This window comes from Vipera ursinii, assembly GCF_947247035.1.
Source record: "Vipera ursinii genome assembly, chromosome: 1".
In the NCBI taxonomy this organism is placed as follows: Eukaryota; Metazoa; Chordata; class Lepidosauria; order Squamata; family Viperidae; genus Vipera; species Vipera ursinii.
In genome coordinates this window covers 230946798-230963234 of record NC_139512.1, presented here as the reverse complement: position 1 = coordinate 230963234, position 16437 = coordinate 230946798, and the positions used below count along the sequence as shown (strand labels likewise).

Sequence of the window (16437 nt, the reverse complement as noted above, 5' to 3'; positions counted from 1 at the left end):
AGGATGGATATATTTCCCAGGGTTGATTATGCTTGATACAATTTCACTGTAAGGCGTCTAAGGAAAGAAAAAAGTCTTGACCCTCCTGTCCTGTCCATTATGAAGTCTGATAAATGAAAAGAGATGGAGAGAAACTGGGCAATCAGCTTTCCACAACTCAAATTGAGGCTCAAACAACTATAATTGCCATGTAAAATGAAGGAAGCCTTATAAGGCTGGTAGCTGGAAAATAATCGAGAAGTTGCAACACCAAGTGTGTTTACCATAAAGTTAAATTGACTGCTCTTCAAGGCAGTAAATAAAGCACAGTCAGCTAGTTTAAACAGAATAAATGTTGACATCATTAGTTTGAGAAATAGAAGTATAGCAAAGTAAAGTGCATAGGAATCTAAATAAATTGATAAAAAGAAAGACTATTTAATGATTTTGTACATAGAAGACATATTAGACTACTATAATGAAGGATAATCTGTAGATGGCAGCATAGGATAGCAGTTTGTTTCACCAAGGGCGTTGTTTGAACTTTACTTTTACTGGCTCTCTGCTTATACAGTAAATAGTGAAGGTGGGAAATGACTGCTCAGGCACTAGAGATAACTGGAACAATGTTAATAAAACAAGAGATCTGCCTATCTAATGAACATTCTGGAGCCCCCCCCCCCCGTGACTGGCATGGTAGAGAAACACTACACTCCAAAAAAGTGGGTGGACACGGATGGAGCAGGATTAAAAACTATCATTGCCTACATTGCTGTAACGCTGTAATAATGCTGTAATGACTGCAATCCTATTACATGTAATAATATTACATTTCATTACGTGAAAATGATGCTTCATTTCTACCAAAGGTTGAGAGGGTGCATAGTTTGCGCATTCCTGGCTCGTGGGAAACCCACCAGCAGGGTTTCTTTGCTATCTGCTGTGTCACTCTCATGGCTGGGAACTCCCAAGTTATCCTGTCCCAACCGTGCTCCCATTTGTCATCTCCAGGTCAGGCTGCACTGAGCCTTAGGCTGCTGTTTTTGTTGGCAAAACTTTCACTGGGCTCTAGATGCACAGGATATTAAGGAGGGTCGGGATGAGGTCTCCATAAGATGTCATTTTAACAAGGGCTGAATTTTGCTAAGGAAGGGGGGCTCATTAGGCACGTCCACTTTTACTCTGCACAGAACCGACCTTGAAAATAGCACACCTCCACCATGGCAAGAAACCATGGAGAGGCAGGCCTGCTAGAAATACTTCTGCTAGTCTCTTGCAGCCAAACAAGGAAGAGTCTTTCTGTTTCTGGAACCTGGAATGAAGGAGAAACTTCGTAACAGTGAGAACAATTAACCAGTGGAACAGTGTGCCTTCAGAAGTTGTGGGTGCTTCATCAGTGGAGGTTTTTAAGAAGAGACTGGACAGCCACTTGTCTGGAATAGTATAGATTCTCCTGCCTAAGCAGGGGGTTGGACTAGATGACCTCCAAGGTCCTTTCCAGCTCTATTCCAACAATCTTCTGGCACCTTAAGAAATCAGCAGTTTTATTGTGGCACAAGGTTTTCTCTACTGCAGTCACCATAAATGGTCTCAGTGGTTAGTATAGAACTCTGCATGCTTACACACACACACACACACACACACACACATCGTTTTACTATTCTGAATGTTAAAATATTTTTTTGAGGACACTTAACTTCCTTACTGCCAATTTCCCGATACATTATAAAATAAAACATTCTTTATTTGATATGCATATTGAAAGGATGTAATTTTTGGTCTCACAAAATTGCATTATTAACAGAATACTGAACAGAACAGAAACCCACAGATCTAGATATTTAACGTAATCCAGTGAACCATCCCCAAACATAAGAACAAACTACAAAACTCTAGAATATTCCTGTAGAGATTGGCAGTGGAATCTCAGGATCCAGGATGCAACAAATGGGATGTTAGGAGGCGGCAGTTGTGCTGTCTAAACCTAATTTAGCAATTAGTGACCCACACCTATGGGTATTTATTCAGCAGCAAATCCCATTCAAATCAACAAATTTATTCCAGCAGGGTTAGGTATACACAGAACTGCAGTTCAGAAGTTAATGGAAAAAGTAAATGTTTTGAAAGTTTGAACTGTTTGATGTTAGGCAGACAGCATTGCAAAGAGGCAGGTTGATTCAGCTCCGTTTTTAAGCAGGACTGAATGGTTACCTATCTCAAGTGCCATAGCTGTGGATTTTTTGCATAGTTGAGGTTGGAGTCTGAAGTCTTTTCAACTGATATGATGCAGTTTTAATGGCTTTAATATGCTGTATTGAATAATTAATAATAATCAGCAATCCTTAATATTTATTTTAATAATATACAAGTATTAATTAATATTATTTATTAACACTTTGTTAAAATCCAATTGCTTTTTTTAAAAAAATTTTTAATTACATTTATATCCTGCCCTTCTCCGAAGACTCAGGGCGGCTTACAAGCTTAGCAGTAGCCTTCATTCTATGTATATGCCTGCTTGTTAGGGCTTTCACACACACCCCAAGCAGCATTATTACAAAGTCAGCTTAATTGCCCCCAACAATCTGGGTCCTCATTTTACCTACCTTGGAAGGATGGAAGGCTGAGTCAACCTTGAGCCTGGTGGGATGCGAACCTGCACTAATTGCAGGCAGCTGGTGTTACTTAAGGAGGCATCAGCCCACTGCTCCACCAAGGCTCTAATTAAACCAAAACACTTTTTTTTTAAAAAAAAAAATCTGTCTCTACTTCGGCCCTAGCACCACTGCCACTACTGAGAAGTGTCCCTGTGCAAGCCAATCAGAAGGGCAGAGATCTACACAGAGAGGGGAATAGGGAGAGGGAAAGTTGAGATTCCTCAAATTTTGGTCATATGAATGCAAGCGTGCCACATCAGCCAAAACATCAGGGGCTGAAATATCATTTGTTCAGTGCTGCCATAACTTTGGACGGTCGCTGAAAAAAATGGTTGTTAACTCAAAAACAACCTGTGTATTTGGTTCTCTGCTTAATTCTATGTAGTATTGTGTACAAAAGAGGCAGTTTTGTCTAGTGGTTACGACACCAGGCTAGAAATGAGGAGACTCTGAATTCTAATCCCACTTTAGGCATGAAAGCCAGCTGGGTGATCTTGGGCCAGTCACTCTCTCTCAGTCCAACCCACTTCACGGGATTATTGTTGTGGGGAAAATAAGAGGAGGAAGGAGTATTGTGTGTGTTTGCCACTTTTATAAAGGGTGGCACATTTATAAAAATAATAAATGTGAGATATAAATGTAAATAAACAAATAAAGCTCAAATTACATCAGGTATTTTTTTCCAACCAAGAAATGTTACTAATAAATCTTGGTAGTGAGGGCCACAGTGGTGATTCTGCCTCATGCTTATAAAAATAAATAATGAGAAAAAATATCTTCCTTTTCATAATAATATATCCAGTGAAGGGAGCTCAAAATGGTGATAGAAGTAATATTGCAGATTGATCTTGTGGATAACAAATATTTCTTAGATAACAAGATTGCAGGCTAATTATCAAGGCATCCACATCACTGGTGAAGTCAAGCATAAACGCATCCCTTTACTGCAGGACAGAAAATCCATTTTCATATTTATTTCTTGGTTTTATGCTAGTATCCTAATAAACTGATCTATTGATTGATTATGTGCCATCAAGGCATTTTCAACTCCTAGTAATTACACAGATTTTTTTTTTTCCCATGACACTCTATTTCCAACCTGTCCTTTCAGGTCTTCCAATGATGCAATCATAGCGATTATACCCGAGTTCATCAACCTTGCTGCTGGTAGTCTTCTTCTCTTTCCTCCCACTTCCCCCAGCATTAAGGCCTTCTGTAGCGAGCTAGGTCCTCACACAATGTTCTTAAATTAGGATAAGTTGAGCCTGGTCATTTGTGCCTGAGAGAGTGAGAATTCTGGGTTGATTTGTTCAATGAGCCATTGGTTTGGGGTTTTTTGGCTGTCTATGGTGTTCTTCAACACCAAAGGCATCCTTAATCTTCTTATCCAGCAGATTACAAATTGCCCAGACAGCTGAATAATGCAAGTCCAGGTCCAATTCAAGATGTTGCTTAGTATTTATAAACCTCTTTATGACATAGATCCAGGTTACCGTAGGATGGGATTGGCCTTGTGCCAGCAGAAGGGGCATACTGCAAACCCCATCAGTCAAGGAATTCTGCCTGGTGGGGTTCAGGAGAAGAGCCTTTTCTTCTGTAGTTCCTTCTCTCTGGAACATTGAGATCCTCATCCACTCTCTTGGCCTTAAGGAGGGGCCTTAAAATCTGGCTCTGACTATTGGCCTGAGACCCTGATGGGGCCTTGTTATTCTGGAAGTGGTTACTGGATTAATAAAAGATCCCACCTCCACTTCATTGTACACCCCCCACCCCACTCCCTGTACTTATCTAAGCTACTGTATTTCTCTATTATTTTAATGTTATATTTATTGTCTTCCTGTTTTAATATTTTATAATATTGTTTTATCAGATTGTGTGCTGTCCATAATTGCATGACTGTGAGGTGGATGGTTTATAAATTTAATAAATAAATTAGTAAATAATAAATCTTGAACTATGATCCACTAGATCTTTGCTTTGTTTAAAGGATCAGCTGGGCCTTCCAGATTCACTTTTCCAATATGTTGAACAACTCCAGTGGGTATAATGAATAAAGCACACAGAGATTTCTTAATATATTCTCTGACTAATAAAGGCTTATATGCCATTCCAATCAAGCATTTTCTCAGTTGCGGACATTAGTTTAACAACTTATGAGACAACAAACATCCAACAGAGTTGAGATTTCTTCTATAAATTTCCATATGTAGTATTCTTAATATTATGTGGGAATATCAACAGCAGCTTTTATACTTTACTCCTAATCCAAGCAACTGCATATAAAGCAACTTAGAAAAATGAGTAAACATCAAAGAGTTCCAATATTTACTTCATTGCTGCAATTCACAGACCATGGTGTCACAGCAGTGGGACTGTTAAAAAGAAAATAAATTAAGATCAGAGAATGAAATTGTTGTAGAGCAATAAAAAAATGACATTTCATTTAAAGAGGAATTATACTGATCCACACATTCAAGTTCCTGGCTGTCAAGCCATGCAGCCTAATTCAGTTACATACTATTTCTAGAAACTCTTTTACATTATACATATAGTATCCAATTCTTGTTGGAACTAGATTGTGTAGAACATAAGTAATCCATTAGTAGGCTCCCTTTTTTAAAAAAAAATGAAGTAGCCAAGAGGCTTTTCATAATTAACCTGTACATTTCCCTGGCTCAGATCATCCTCTGCTATTCCCATAAGGGGAAAAGACACCCACCCTCAGTTATAACACCTTAAATAGGAAGAGGAGGGCTTCAGCATCTCCTTTTTACAGACAGATATTTTTTCTGTTTTAAAACTTTGGGGAGCAATAAATACCCGCCATGTGCAACATTGCCATTGCTATTCACTTCAAGATTCACAGATGTTTCTGAGATGATAGGTTAAAAAGACTCTCCTGTAATGAAATGGGAGGGTGCAGGTTGCCAAATTGTTATCTAGAGAGAGGAGCGTCCATGACAACAGATAAACCCAGAAGAACAAATACTGTATGTGATTGGTGACCTATGATGCATTGCAAGGCACCTTGGCGGAGAATAATGAGTGCAAGAGGGAAAGAGAGACACACTTGTAGCTACAGTGCTTGTAAAATCAACAAAGTCCTGTGATTCTAATTGGTCAAATGGGATTTGTGTGTCCTAACACTGAGGAGCAGGTTGGTTTCAGAGTTTTGCTTTTGAACACACTTGTTATAAAGGGATAAAGAAGAACAGTTACTTTCCAGACCCACCACAACACATGAAACACCATACAGGTAGTCCTTGTCTTACAATCAGTTACTTAGTGACCGTTAAAATTATAACAGACCTCTGCCATCCAGTTTTAAGTTCTGATGGACACACACACACACACAAACAACCTTTGTTCACTTGATTGCATTTTAAGAGTTTGGCAACTGGCTTTCATTTATAGCTGTTTGCAAAGTCTTGTGGTCACACAACAATAATTAACGAAGGTTTTTTTTGCTGGAAACCAGTCTTTAATTGCTCATTGGGTACAAAGGGTGTGTTCAATGGCCATCACATTTGCTTGATGACCATGGCATTCCCTTAGTGATCATGGCATTCACTTAATGACCGCTGCAAAATAGTTTGTAAAATTTGGTTCAGTCACGTGGTGACCTGTTTGATGATTGGCATGACTTATCATAATTCCCAGCTCAATTCTGCTCTTAAGACAAGGACTGCCAGTGCTGTATTTTCTAACTATGGTATGTTTTGTGGCCCAGTCGAACATCAGCACAATTTTGCACATCTTTTGATAAAGGATCTCGGTATTCCTCCACACAGTTTTCAAACATTCTGCTTAATGAATGAAACAGGAAGGAAATATATGTATTTCATAAAGATGACATACATATAGGCCATAGAGCAGAATTTGATATTAAAGGAAGACCCAAAAAAACAGAGGATGACAAGAGCTGCACATAAGCATATGGAAAAGGAACAAAAACAGAAGTCTGCAACTGGTTCAGTTACGCAAGATGCGACTGTTTTAGAGCCCGTGGGAGGAGCACGTCCTAAGAGAGCAACAGCTGATCTTCAGGCCATGTTCCAAAGGCTCATGGTCACCAGAGATGGTGAAGTTCCTGACATGGAATGTTAACGGGCTAAATTCACTACAGAAAAGAAAGAAAGTATTTTTTTATTTGAAACAACATAAAAATGACGTTGTTTGTTTACAAGAGACACATATTGCATTAAGAGATCAAAAATATTTGACTAATTCCCGATTGGGAACATATTTTGCATCTTCTGCTCCGGACAAGAAGGCTGGAGTGGTTATTTACTTAAGAAAAGACTTTTCGGCAAGATTGATTGAATCAGATAAGCAAGGGAGATATGTTAGTATTGAATTAATATTACAAGGAAAGAAAGTTCTTCTTATTGGATTATATGCTCCAAATCAACAACAGCAAAAAAATTTTAAATTCTTACACCAAAGGCTAATTGAACTGGATTACAAATCTGTTATTATGATGGGGGATTGGAATGGGGTCTTGGTGCCATCTGAAGACAAGAAGGGGTCTTCTAAAACCCTTTGTAACTCAAAATTGCCTAAAGCCTTTTTTGATTTGAAGGAAGATCTGGAATTAAGAGATGCATGGCGGGAAAGGAATATGAGAGACAGAGATTTTACTTTTTTTTCGGATAGACACAAATCTTTTTCCAGGATTGACTTCATTTTGATTACTACTGACCTTTCCTCCTCGGTTAAGAATGTTAAGATTTTCCCTAGGACAATGTCTGACCATAGTCCTGTTTGGCTGGAGCTCTTTACTGAAGACACTAGTAGGAGATCCTGGAGGCTGAATGAGAACTTATTTACAAATGACTTGTTCTTGCAGAAATGTAGAGAACATATGAAAGAATTTTTTGTCACGAATATGCATAAAAGTACTTCGATGGAAATGGTTTGGGATGCTAGTAAGGCCTATATGAGAGGGGTTTTGATTTATATGAATAATGCTTATAGGCGTAAGCAAGTGCAAAAACGTTTAGATATCGAGGAAGAGATTAAAATTAAAGAGAAAAAGTTTATTTTGAATCCATTGGATAATAATTTAAAGATCTCAATACATTTATTGAAAGAACAATTTAATATGCTATTGGCTGATCAAGTAGCAACTAATTTGCGTTATGCCAAACACAATACTTTCTGTAACGCCAACAAGCCTGGTAGATGGCTGGCTTATCAATTAAGAAAGAAACAGAAATTACGTACTATAGACAAAATAGAATATAAAGGAAAAGAAGTCTACCAACAAAATTTGATTAAGAGGAGTTTCCTAGATTTTTACTCGAAATTATATTCTAAAGAGAATATACAAGCTCTAGATATAGATAAGTATCTACAGGGAGCTCATTTCCCAAGACTTTCACAAGAACAACAACTTGAGATGAATTGCCCAATTACACCAGAAGAAATTTCTTTAGCTATTAAACAGTTGAAATTGGGCAAAACTCCAGGAACAGATGGATTAACAGCAATTTATTATAAAATGTTGCTGCCTGAAATGATTGAACCCTTAAAGATTTTGTTTAATGAAATTCAGACTGGAGGTGCAGTTCCTCCATCATGGAGGACAGCTTTTGTATCGTTGATCCCAAAGGAGGATCAAGATCTTACCCAACCTAAAAATTATAGACCTATATCGCTCTTAAATACAGATTATAAGATCTTTGCTAAAGTATTGGCTAATAGATTAATGCAAGTTTTGAAACAAATGATTCATAGTGACCAATCGGGATTTATATCTGGGAGGTATATGAAAAATAATGTAAGACAAATTGTTAACTTGCTTGAATATTTGGATAAGAACAACCAAGTCTCCGCAGCACTGATATTTTTGGAAGCAGAGAAAGCCTTTGACCAATTGAATTGGCAGTTTTTATTAAGAGTTGTTGAGGAGATGAATTTTGGAGAAGGTTTTCTACATGCTATTAAAGCTATATATCAACAACAAACTGCACAAATTATAGTTAATGGGGGACTAACAGAGACTTTTAGAATTGAAAAAGGTACAAGGCAGGGCTGCCCCCTATCACCATTATTGTTTGTTTTAACATTAGAGATTTTACTAATTAAAATTCGAGAGTCCTCTTTGATAAAGGGAATTAAAATAAAACAGAATGATTATAGACTGAGAGCTTTTGCTGATGACTTGGTTGTGACAGTATCCCAACCGCTACAGTCGGTTGTAGACGTGATGGAAATTATAACTCAGTATGGTAAGGTTTCTGGGTTTAAGGTGAACAGTAATAAAACTAAGATATTATCCAAGAATTTATCTACGAGTGAAAGGGATATGTTATCTAACCTAACAGGTTTTGAAATAGTGAAGAAGGTTAAATATCTAGGAGTGCATATTGCAGCCTCAAATGTAAAATTGTATAAGAACAATTATGAAACACTATGGTTGAAGGTACAAAGGGACTTAAATAATTGGAAAAAATTACAATTATCACTACTGGGAAGAATTGCAGTTGTTAAAATGAATGTTCTACCAAAGTTCCTCTTTCTGTTTCAGATGATACCTATACTGAAAAAGGATGCCAACCTTGATCAATGGCAGAAGGGTATTAACAAATTTATCTGGGCGGGGAAAAAACCAAGAGTTAAATTCAAGATTTTACAGGATACCAGGGAAAGAGGGGGACTCAAGGCGCCGAATTTGAAATTGTACTATGATGCGGCTGCTTTGACCTGGGTTAGTGATTGGCTTAATTTAACTAACAAGAGAATACTTCATCTTGAGGGATGGGATTTGGTATATGGATGGCATGCATACTTGCTTTATGACAAGAAGGTAGACAGGGCTTTTAAATCCCATATTCTTAGAAGTGCTTTACTGCGTGTCTGGAAAAAGTACTATAATAAGTTAAATTATAAAATACCGATTTGGGGAATTCCTGGACACGCGATAGAGGGTGTATCTATGGGAGTGAGTATGGATATGGTTTCTTATAAGGAACTACTCAAATTGCAAGGGAATGATTGGCAACTTAAATCAGCAGAGGAGTTACAAGAAAACATAAATTACTCTTGGTTTCAATATACCCAATTGAAAGCTAGGTGGAAGTCAGATCAAAAGGTTGGTATCACAATTACAGATCAAAATTTAGTAAAGCAAATTAGAGATTCAAAATGTGCACATATAAAGAGGATATATAATGCTTTAATTGAATTGGATTCGGAAACGGAATTGGTTAAAGATTGCATGGTAAAGTGGGCACAAAATATTCAGGAACCAATCTTGTTGGACACCTGGGAGATAATTTGGGTTAGAAATGTTAAATTTACTCAGGCTCAAAATTTAAGAGAAAATTTTTACAAAATGTTTTATAGATGGCATCTGGATCCCAAGAAGTTGTCCAACATGTATCCTAATCTGCAGTCTAAGTGTTGGAGGTGTGGTAGCTTAGAAGCTACCTATTTCCACATGTGGTGGACTTGTAGAAACATAAAAGCCTTCTGGATTAAAATTTGGTGGAACATTCAAAAGATTTTTAAGAGGAAGATAAAGTTTTCCCCGCAATTGTTCTTACTGGGTATTGTTGTAAATTGTGATGTCAAAGAGACTAATCTGATGTTGAATATGATAATGGCAGCACGGCTACTGGTGGACAATATTGGAAGAAGGACAATCTGCCCACGGTAGAAGAATGGGTGTTTAAAGTTTCTAATCTTGCAGAAATGTCCAAGATTTCTGCTTATTTAAAGGATCACTCACAGGAGAGATATATTTCAGTTTGGAGGAGATGGATAAATTATATTGAAAACAAATATGGGACCAAAAAGTTCCATTTAGCTTATGAGTAGAATTTAGTGGGATATTGTTATTGTTAGTAGTTATGCTAAGAGAGAGTTAAAGCGCAGTACCAATTTGGTTGATTGTATATTGTGTAAATTTTTATTTAGAATATGATTGTTGTAACTATAATCCTGTATTTAGCTCTGGGAAGTGGGGGGGAAGTGGGGGGGTTGGGGTGGGAGGGATTTGGGGATATATTGTAAAATATTGTAAAACTCTTTAATAAAAAAAAAAGATGACATTTTTAAAATTACTAGCCAGTGCTTTGGATACTACTCTCAAGCAGAATTGGCAGATTGGATTATCATGATTCATTTAACCTCAGTGAAAAAATGCAGTATGATGATGCAGTTCAATACGATATCATCAGTCCATGCATAATCAGTGTGGTTCAGAAAATTCAGAGAAGAGTCCAGTTTAGCTGTATTCCCAAATTTGCCATGAGAATATGTTCTGTGCCTCTGTTTCCCCTTTTCCAGAATGAATAGAAACATTCCTTAATGTAAAGAAGCCACATAATCTGAGACTTGACCGCATCTCTGTTTGGGTGCATTAGATGTTGCATACAACTAGGCAACCCCTACTCACTATTCCTTGTTTGCAGTATAAAATGCAGTAAATTAAAGGCAAATTAGGGAGAAGAATTTAGGTCGGGATTAATGTATGTGTATTTAAATAAGCTCTAAAGAAATCTTAAAACATTCTGTTATTAGTGGAGATGAAATCTCTTTCCTGTTATATTTTGTAGCCTTAACCATAAGCGACGCATCATTCAGCAACAGCAAATCTTCCTGGATGTCATTTGAGCCCTTCAACATTCGACACAAAGTTCATATCCAGATGCAATTCCAGACCTCTTCAGGAAACGGCATCCTCTTTTACACTGCTCAGCATTTGAGCCCCCGATCAGGTCAGCCTTTCATTCCACTATAATGTGATTTTAAAAAATGGTCAGATGAAATATTACCTGATTTGATTTATCTGTGTCATGATTTTGCACAAGATGAATTGTTAGGTATTGAATTCAGTAACTGGAACAGTAAAGTGTACAATAGGCCAGAACGCACCGTTGTAGTTGATTACTACAATAGTTGATTAGAGAGTGCTGACTCATGCATGAGGCAATCTACAATATGATTGGTTGTTGTAAGAATAAAGGGAGAAATTCCTTTCCCCCCTCCTTTTATTCTTCTCTGTGTTCTGTATACTGCTTTAGTTTTACCTCATGATGTTCCTGTGTTCCTGACTATCTTATGTTCTTCCTTTTCTGGATGACGACAGAGACTGCTATAAATTTGAACACTATATTTATATAAAAGACAACAAGTTTGTGTCAAGTGTCTCTGACTTCATCTGGACAGCTGCTGTGCAATTCCTTGACATGAATTGATAAAAAAAACATCTGGGATTGTACGTTTAACACCATCAAACAACATCTGCCTATCCCAGGTCCTTGGTAAGGACTCAATAGGTAAACAAAAATGCCAAATCCAGTCTAAAGATCTGACTGACTCTGTGACTAACCATAGTGTGTATGATTAACTTGACCACTTTATATTAAAAACAAAATGCACTCAAGTCAGCTATGACCATTATAGCTAAGTATTAGGAGGGTCTGGAAGCAGTGCTTTTAGGAAGGCCACTCCTAACATAGTAGCTTTGAAAAGCATGCAGATTTTCTCTTTCAGAAAGAATCCTATTTTCTGGACAATTAACATCACTCCATCCAAGGAATGTGATGCTGCCATATTTTCTGGGCCTTTCATCTGCTTTCATAATCTGCTCGTTTTAGAAATTTAAGTGATACTTTCTAATACTGTTTCAAAGGGCTACAGCAGGGAAGGGGCACCTCCAGTGTCCAGGCCTATTCTAGCTTTTCAGGCCAATTCATGCAGCCAGTGGACCAACAGTCAAAGCCACTGCCTCCTTTGGCTTATAGCCCATCAAGCTTGACTTATGCCTCATGCTTGGATAGACAAAATATACCCACCAGTTATTTCCTCTCAGCATTGAAACTTTTGTTTTCATATTCAAATCCACCACCATTTTTGTCATACTACTCATCTCGCTATTTTTTAAAATGGGTGCAAATGCTTCTATGCTTGCAAAATAAAATAATTTTTGAGGTTTTTCACCAGGATAAGATGGGGGGGAGTGTTTTAAAGGTAAGATCATGGAATGTATTTATTCTCTTTGCTTCTGAACTTCGCAACGAATATTGAGGACACTGCACAAAGGAAAAGAAGGTTTTAAAAGCATGAAATTTTGTCTCGGCAAACAGATGGGGAATGGGGGCTTTTGCTCAGTCAGATGTCTTTCTCATAAACTTCTTCCGAGGCTCTAAACTACAGGTCACCAAACTTGGCAACTTTGCTGGCTGGGGAATTCTGGGAGTTGAATTTCACAAGTCTTAAAGTTGCCAAGTTTGGAAACCCCTGCTTTAAAACGCTGTGTTGATGTAAACAGAAAAAGAATCAAAGGGAAGCTTAAGCCTAAGCCTAAACCTAAGCCTAAGCCTGACCTTAACCCTACCCCTAACTCTAACACTAACCCTAATTTCATTTTCATGGAAAATGGGGTTTCCCCATGTATTTCACTGCAACCCACAAAAAGAATCAGAACGAAAACCTGTTATCTTCTCTTTCCTTTGAGAACTTTCTAGAATATAGCCCTAACATTATCTTACATCCCTGACACCAAATGGATCTAAGCCTAACCTTAACCTGAGCCCTAAACCTTATCCTATTTTTATTTTCATTGTCAATGGGATTTCCCCATGTATTTCGCTGCGGTCCAAAAAAGAGTGTGGACAAAAAGCTGTTATGTTCCATTTCCTTTGAGAACCTACTACAATCTAGTCTTCACATAATTTTTCAGCCCTAACTCAAAATGGATCCAACCCTAACCCTAGACCTAACCCTAACTCTATTTTCATTTTCAATGGGATTTTCCCATGTATTTCACTGTGGTCCCCAAAAGACTCAAAACGAAAAACTGTTATGTTCCCTTTCCATTCAGAACCTTCTAATATCTAGACCTCACATCATTATTCAGCCCTGATTGCAAAGGAATCTAACCCTAACCCTAACCTTAATTCCAAGGGGATCGAATACTAACCCTAAACCTAGCCCTAACCCTATCCCTACTTTCATTTTCATGGTCAATGGGGTTTCCCCATATATTTCACTGAGGCCCACAAGAGTCCGAATGAAAAGCTGTTATGTTATCTTTCCTTTGATAACATTCCAGAATATATCCCTCACATCATCTTTCAGGCCCGAGTCCATATAGATCTAACCCTAACCCTAACTCTAACCCTAGTTTCATTTTTATGGTCAATGGGGTTTTCCCATGTATTTCACTAAAGCCCACAAATGAGTCCGAACGAAAAGCTGTTATGTTCTCTTTCCTTTGAGAACATCCTAGAATCTAGTCCTCACATCATTTTTCAGGCCTAACTTCAAAGGGATCTAACCCTTACCCTAAGACTAGCCCTAATCCTAACCCTAATTTCATTTTCATGGTCAACTGGGTTTTCCCATATATTTTATTGCGGGCCACAAAAGAATCCGAACAAAAAACTGTTATCCTCCCTTTCCTTTGGGAACCTTCTAGAATATAGCCCTCACATCATCTTTCAGCCCTGACTCCAATTGTATCTAACCCTAACCCTAGACCTAACCCAACCCTAGTTTTATTTTCATTGTCAATGGGATTTTCACTGTGGCCATTTCACTGTGGCCCATAAAAGAGTCCAAATGAAAACCTGTTATGTTCCCTTTCCTTTGAGAACCTCCTAGAACCTAGTCCTCATATCATTTTTCAGCCTTATCTCCAAAGGGATCTAATTCTAACCCTAAGAGTCTGAACGAAAACCTGTTCTCTTTCCTTTGAGAACCTCCTAGAATCTGACCCTAAGACCCTTTTCCAGCCGACTCCAAAGAGATCTCACCCTAACCCTAACCCTAGTTTCATCTTAAATATCAATGACTGTGGCTCACAGAAGAATCCTAATGAAAAACTGTTATGTTCTCTTTCCTTTGAGAACCTCTTATAATCTAGCCCTCCAAAGTGATCTAACCCTAACCCTAGTCCTAACCCTTCAAATTGCAATGACTGTACCTAGGATTAACCTATGCCTTTCCAAACAAGTCAGAAGTGCTGTGCATCTCCGTTCTTTGAGGATTTAAAAAAAAAACAACTAGATTTCCTTTGAGGTGATAAAGGTAATGGAAGGAAAATCCTGGATGATCTATTAAATGATGCCTTTGCACTGATCTGTGAAAAGACTGCACATAACAGTGACTATTCCCCAAGAAAATCTGTTTGTAGTAGCAAAACACATCATCTTACAAGTTATTTTTTTCCGCTTGGATACATGTTCTAATGAAGGTGGGTCACCAATTGTTTGAAATATTATTTTAAGACTAATACAGATTAATATGTGAAATTTCAAATCCAAAGAAAATGGAAGGTGTTCTTTCAGTGACAAATTGCAATTCATAAACAATTCACTGGTGGGAAAATGTGTTTTTTTACATTTGCCACTCCTCAATCTACTCTAAGCCACATGAAAACCAACTGCTAGAAGTACATACTATGTACCTTAGTGAAACACACACACACTGTCTATCTCAATTTAATGTTTAGTTAATCTTTTACTTGTTCAGAGATACTAATATGTTGCATCTTCTTCTCTTTAGGCGACTTCCTAAGTATCACCTTGGCAAATGGATATATACAATTACGTTACAGTCTCGGGGACAGAACAGTAGTTTTACAGACATTTCAACCTGTCCGTAGCACAAATGCCTGGCTTTTAATTAAAGCAGGAAGAGTTGGTAACGAAGGCTATTTGGATCTTGATGGAATCAACGTAACTCAGAAAGCTGCCGATGGCATGACTTCCTTAGATACACAAACTGATTTCTATGTAGGAGGACTACCTTCCTTAAACTTGGTTAATCCCAGGGCAATTAAGAATGAGCCCACTGGCTTCACTGGCTGCATTAGGGAGATCTTTGTCAATAGCAAAGAATTAAAACTCACCGAGAAAGGAGCGAAAGGTGGTTCCAATATAGGAGACTGCGATGGAACCCCCTGTGGCTATAGAGTATGTAAAAATAATGGGAAATGTAAAGTTGTAGAGTCTGATTTCTCTTGCTTGTGCCCGAAGCAATGGATGGGGAAGACATGTGAGCAGTCTATTTATTGTTCACATAGTAAGTGTCTCCATGGAAGTGTTTGTATACCCAACCCAGTTTTATTTTCATATACCTGTGCCTGTAAACTTGGCTGGACAGGCCTGTGGTGTGAAAAACAGCTGTCATTTTTGATTGCAAAATTCACAGGCAATTCATACATCAAGTACACTGATCCTAATTATGTAGAGAGAGATCTCAGATGTACTATGGTATCTTTCAATTTTACCACCAGTCAAATGGATGGTTTGCTTGTTTGGTTAGGAAAGGCTGAAGACGAAGATAATGACTTTCTTGGAGTAGGTCTTGAAAATGGAATGCTAAAAGTTGTAGTTAACCTAGGAGAAAGAATTGTCATTCCTCTTATTCACCAAAGAAAGACGCTGTGTTGCAAAAAATGGTATTTTGTTGACATTGTGCAAAACCGGACTCTCATTAAAGTGTATCTTGATGAGGAGCTTGTTCTTTTTGAAGATCTGGATCCACAAAGAAAATATACTCTTCTAAACTATGGAGGCATTTGCTATTTTGGAGGGTTTGGACTTGATAGGAGAGTAAGTGCTGCCACCTTAGGGCTCTTTAAGCAAGAACTAATTGGTAAAATAAAGGATGTTGCCCTTTTCCGGGAATCAAAAAAAATAAATCTAACTAAGGGACAAGGGTATAATATATATAGCGGAGATAAAGAGTAACCAAGTAATAGAGACAAGGCTGTATTATTTATTTAAATTTGTTATAGCAGCTTACTCTATAGACTCTGGGCATGCATAATTATAGATGGTCC

General features: G+C 37.8%; 1 protein-coding gene across 1 annotated transcript in view; it reads left to right on the top strand.

The window, feature by feature from the left end:
- EYS (eyes shut homolog) overlaps window positions 1-16345 on the top strand; it is a gene marked incomplete at both ends in the record, with an annotated part of 678422 nt that extends 662077 nt beyond the window's left edge. Inside the window, 2 exons of the mRNA XM_083372645.1 lie at window positions 11201-11362; window positions 15156-16345. Coding sequence (XP_083228771.1) covers window positions 11201-11362; window positions 15156-16345 — 1352 coding nt within the window. The remainder of the gene's footprint in view (window positions 1-11200; window positions 11363-15155) is intronic.
- Between the last annotated feature and the right edge of the window lie 92 nt (window positions 16346-16437).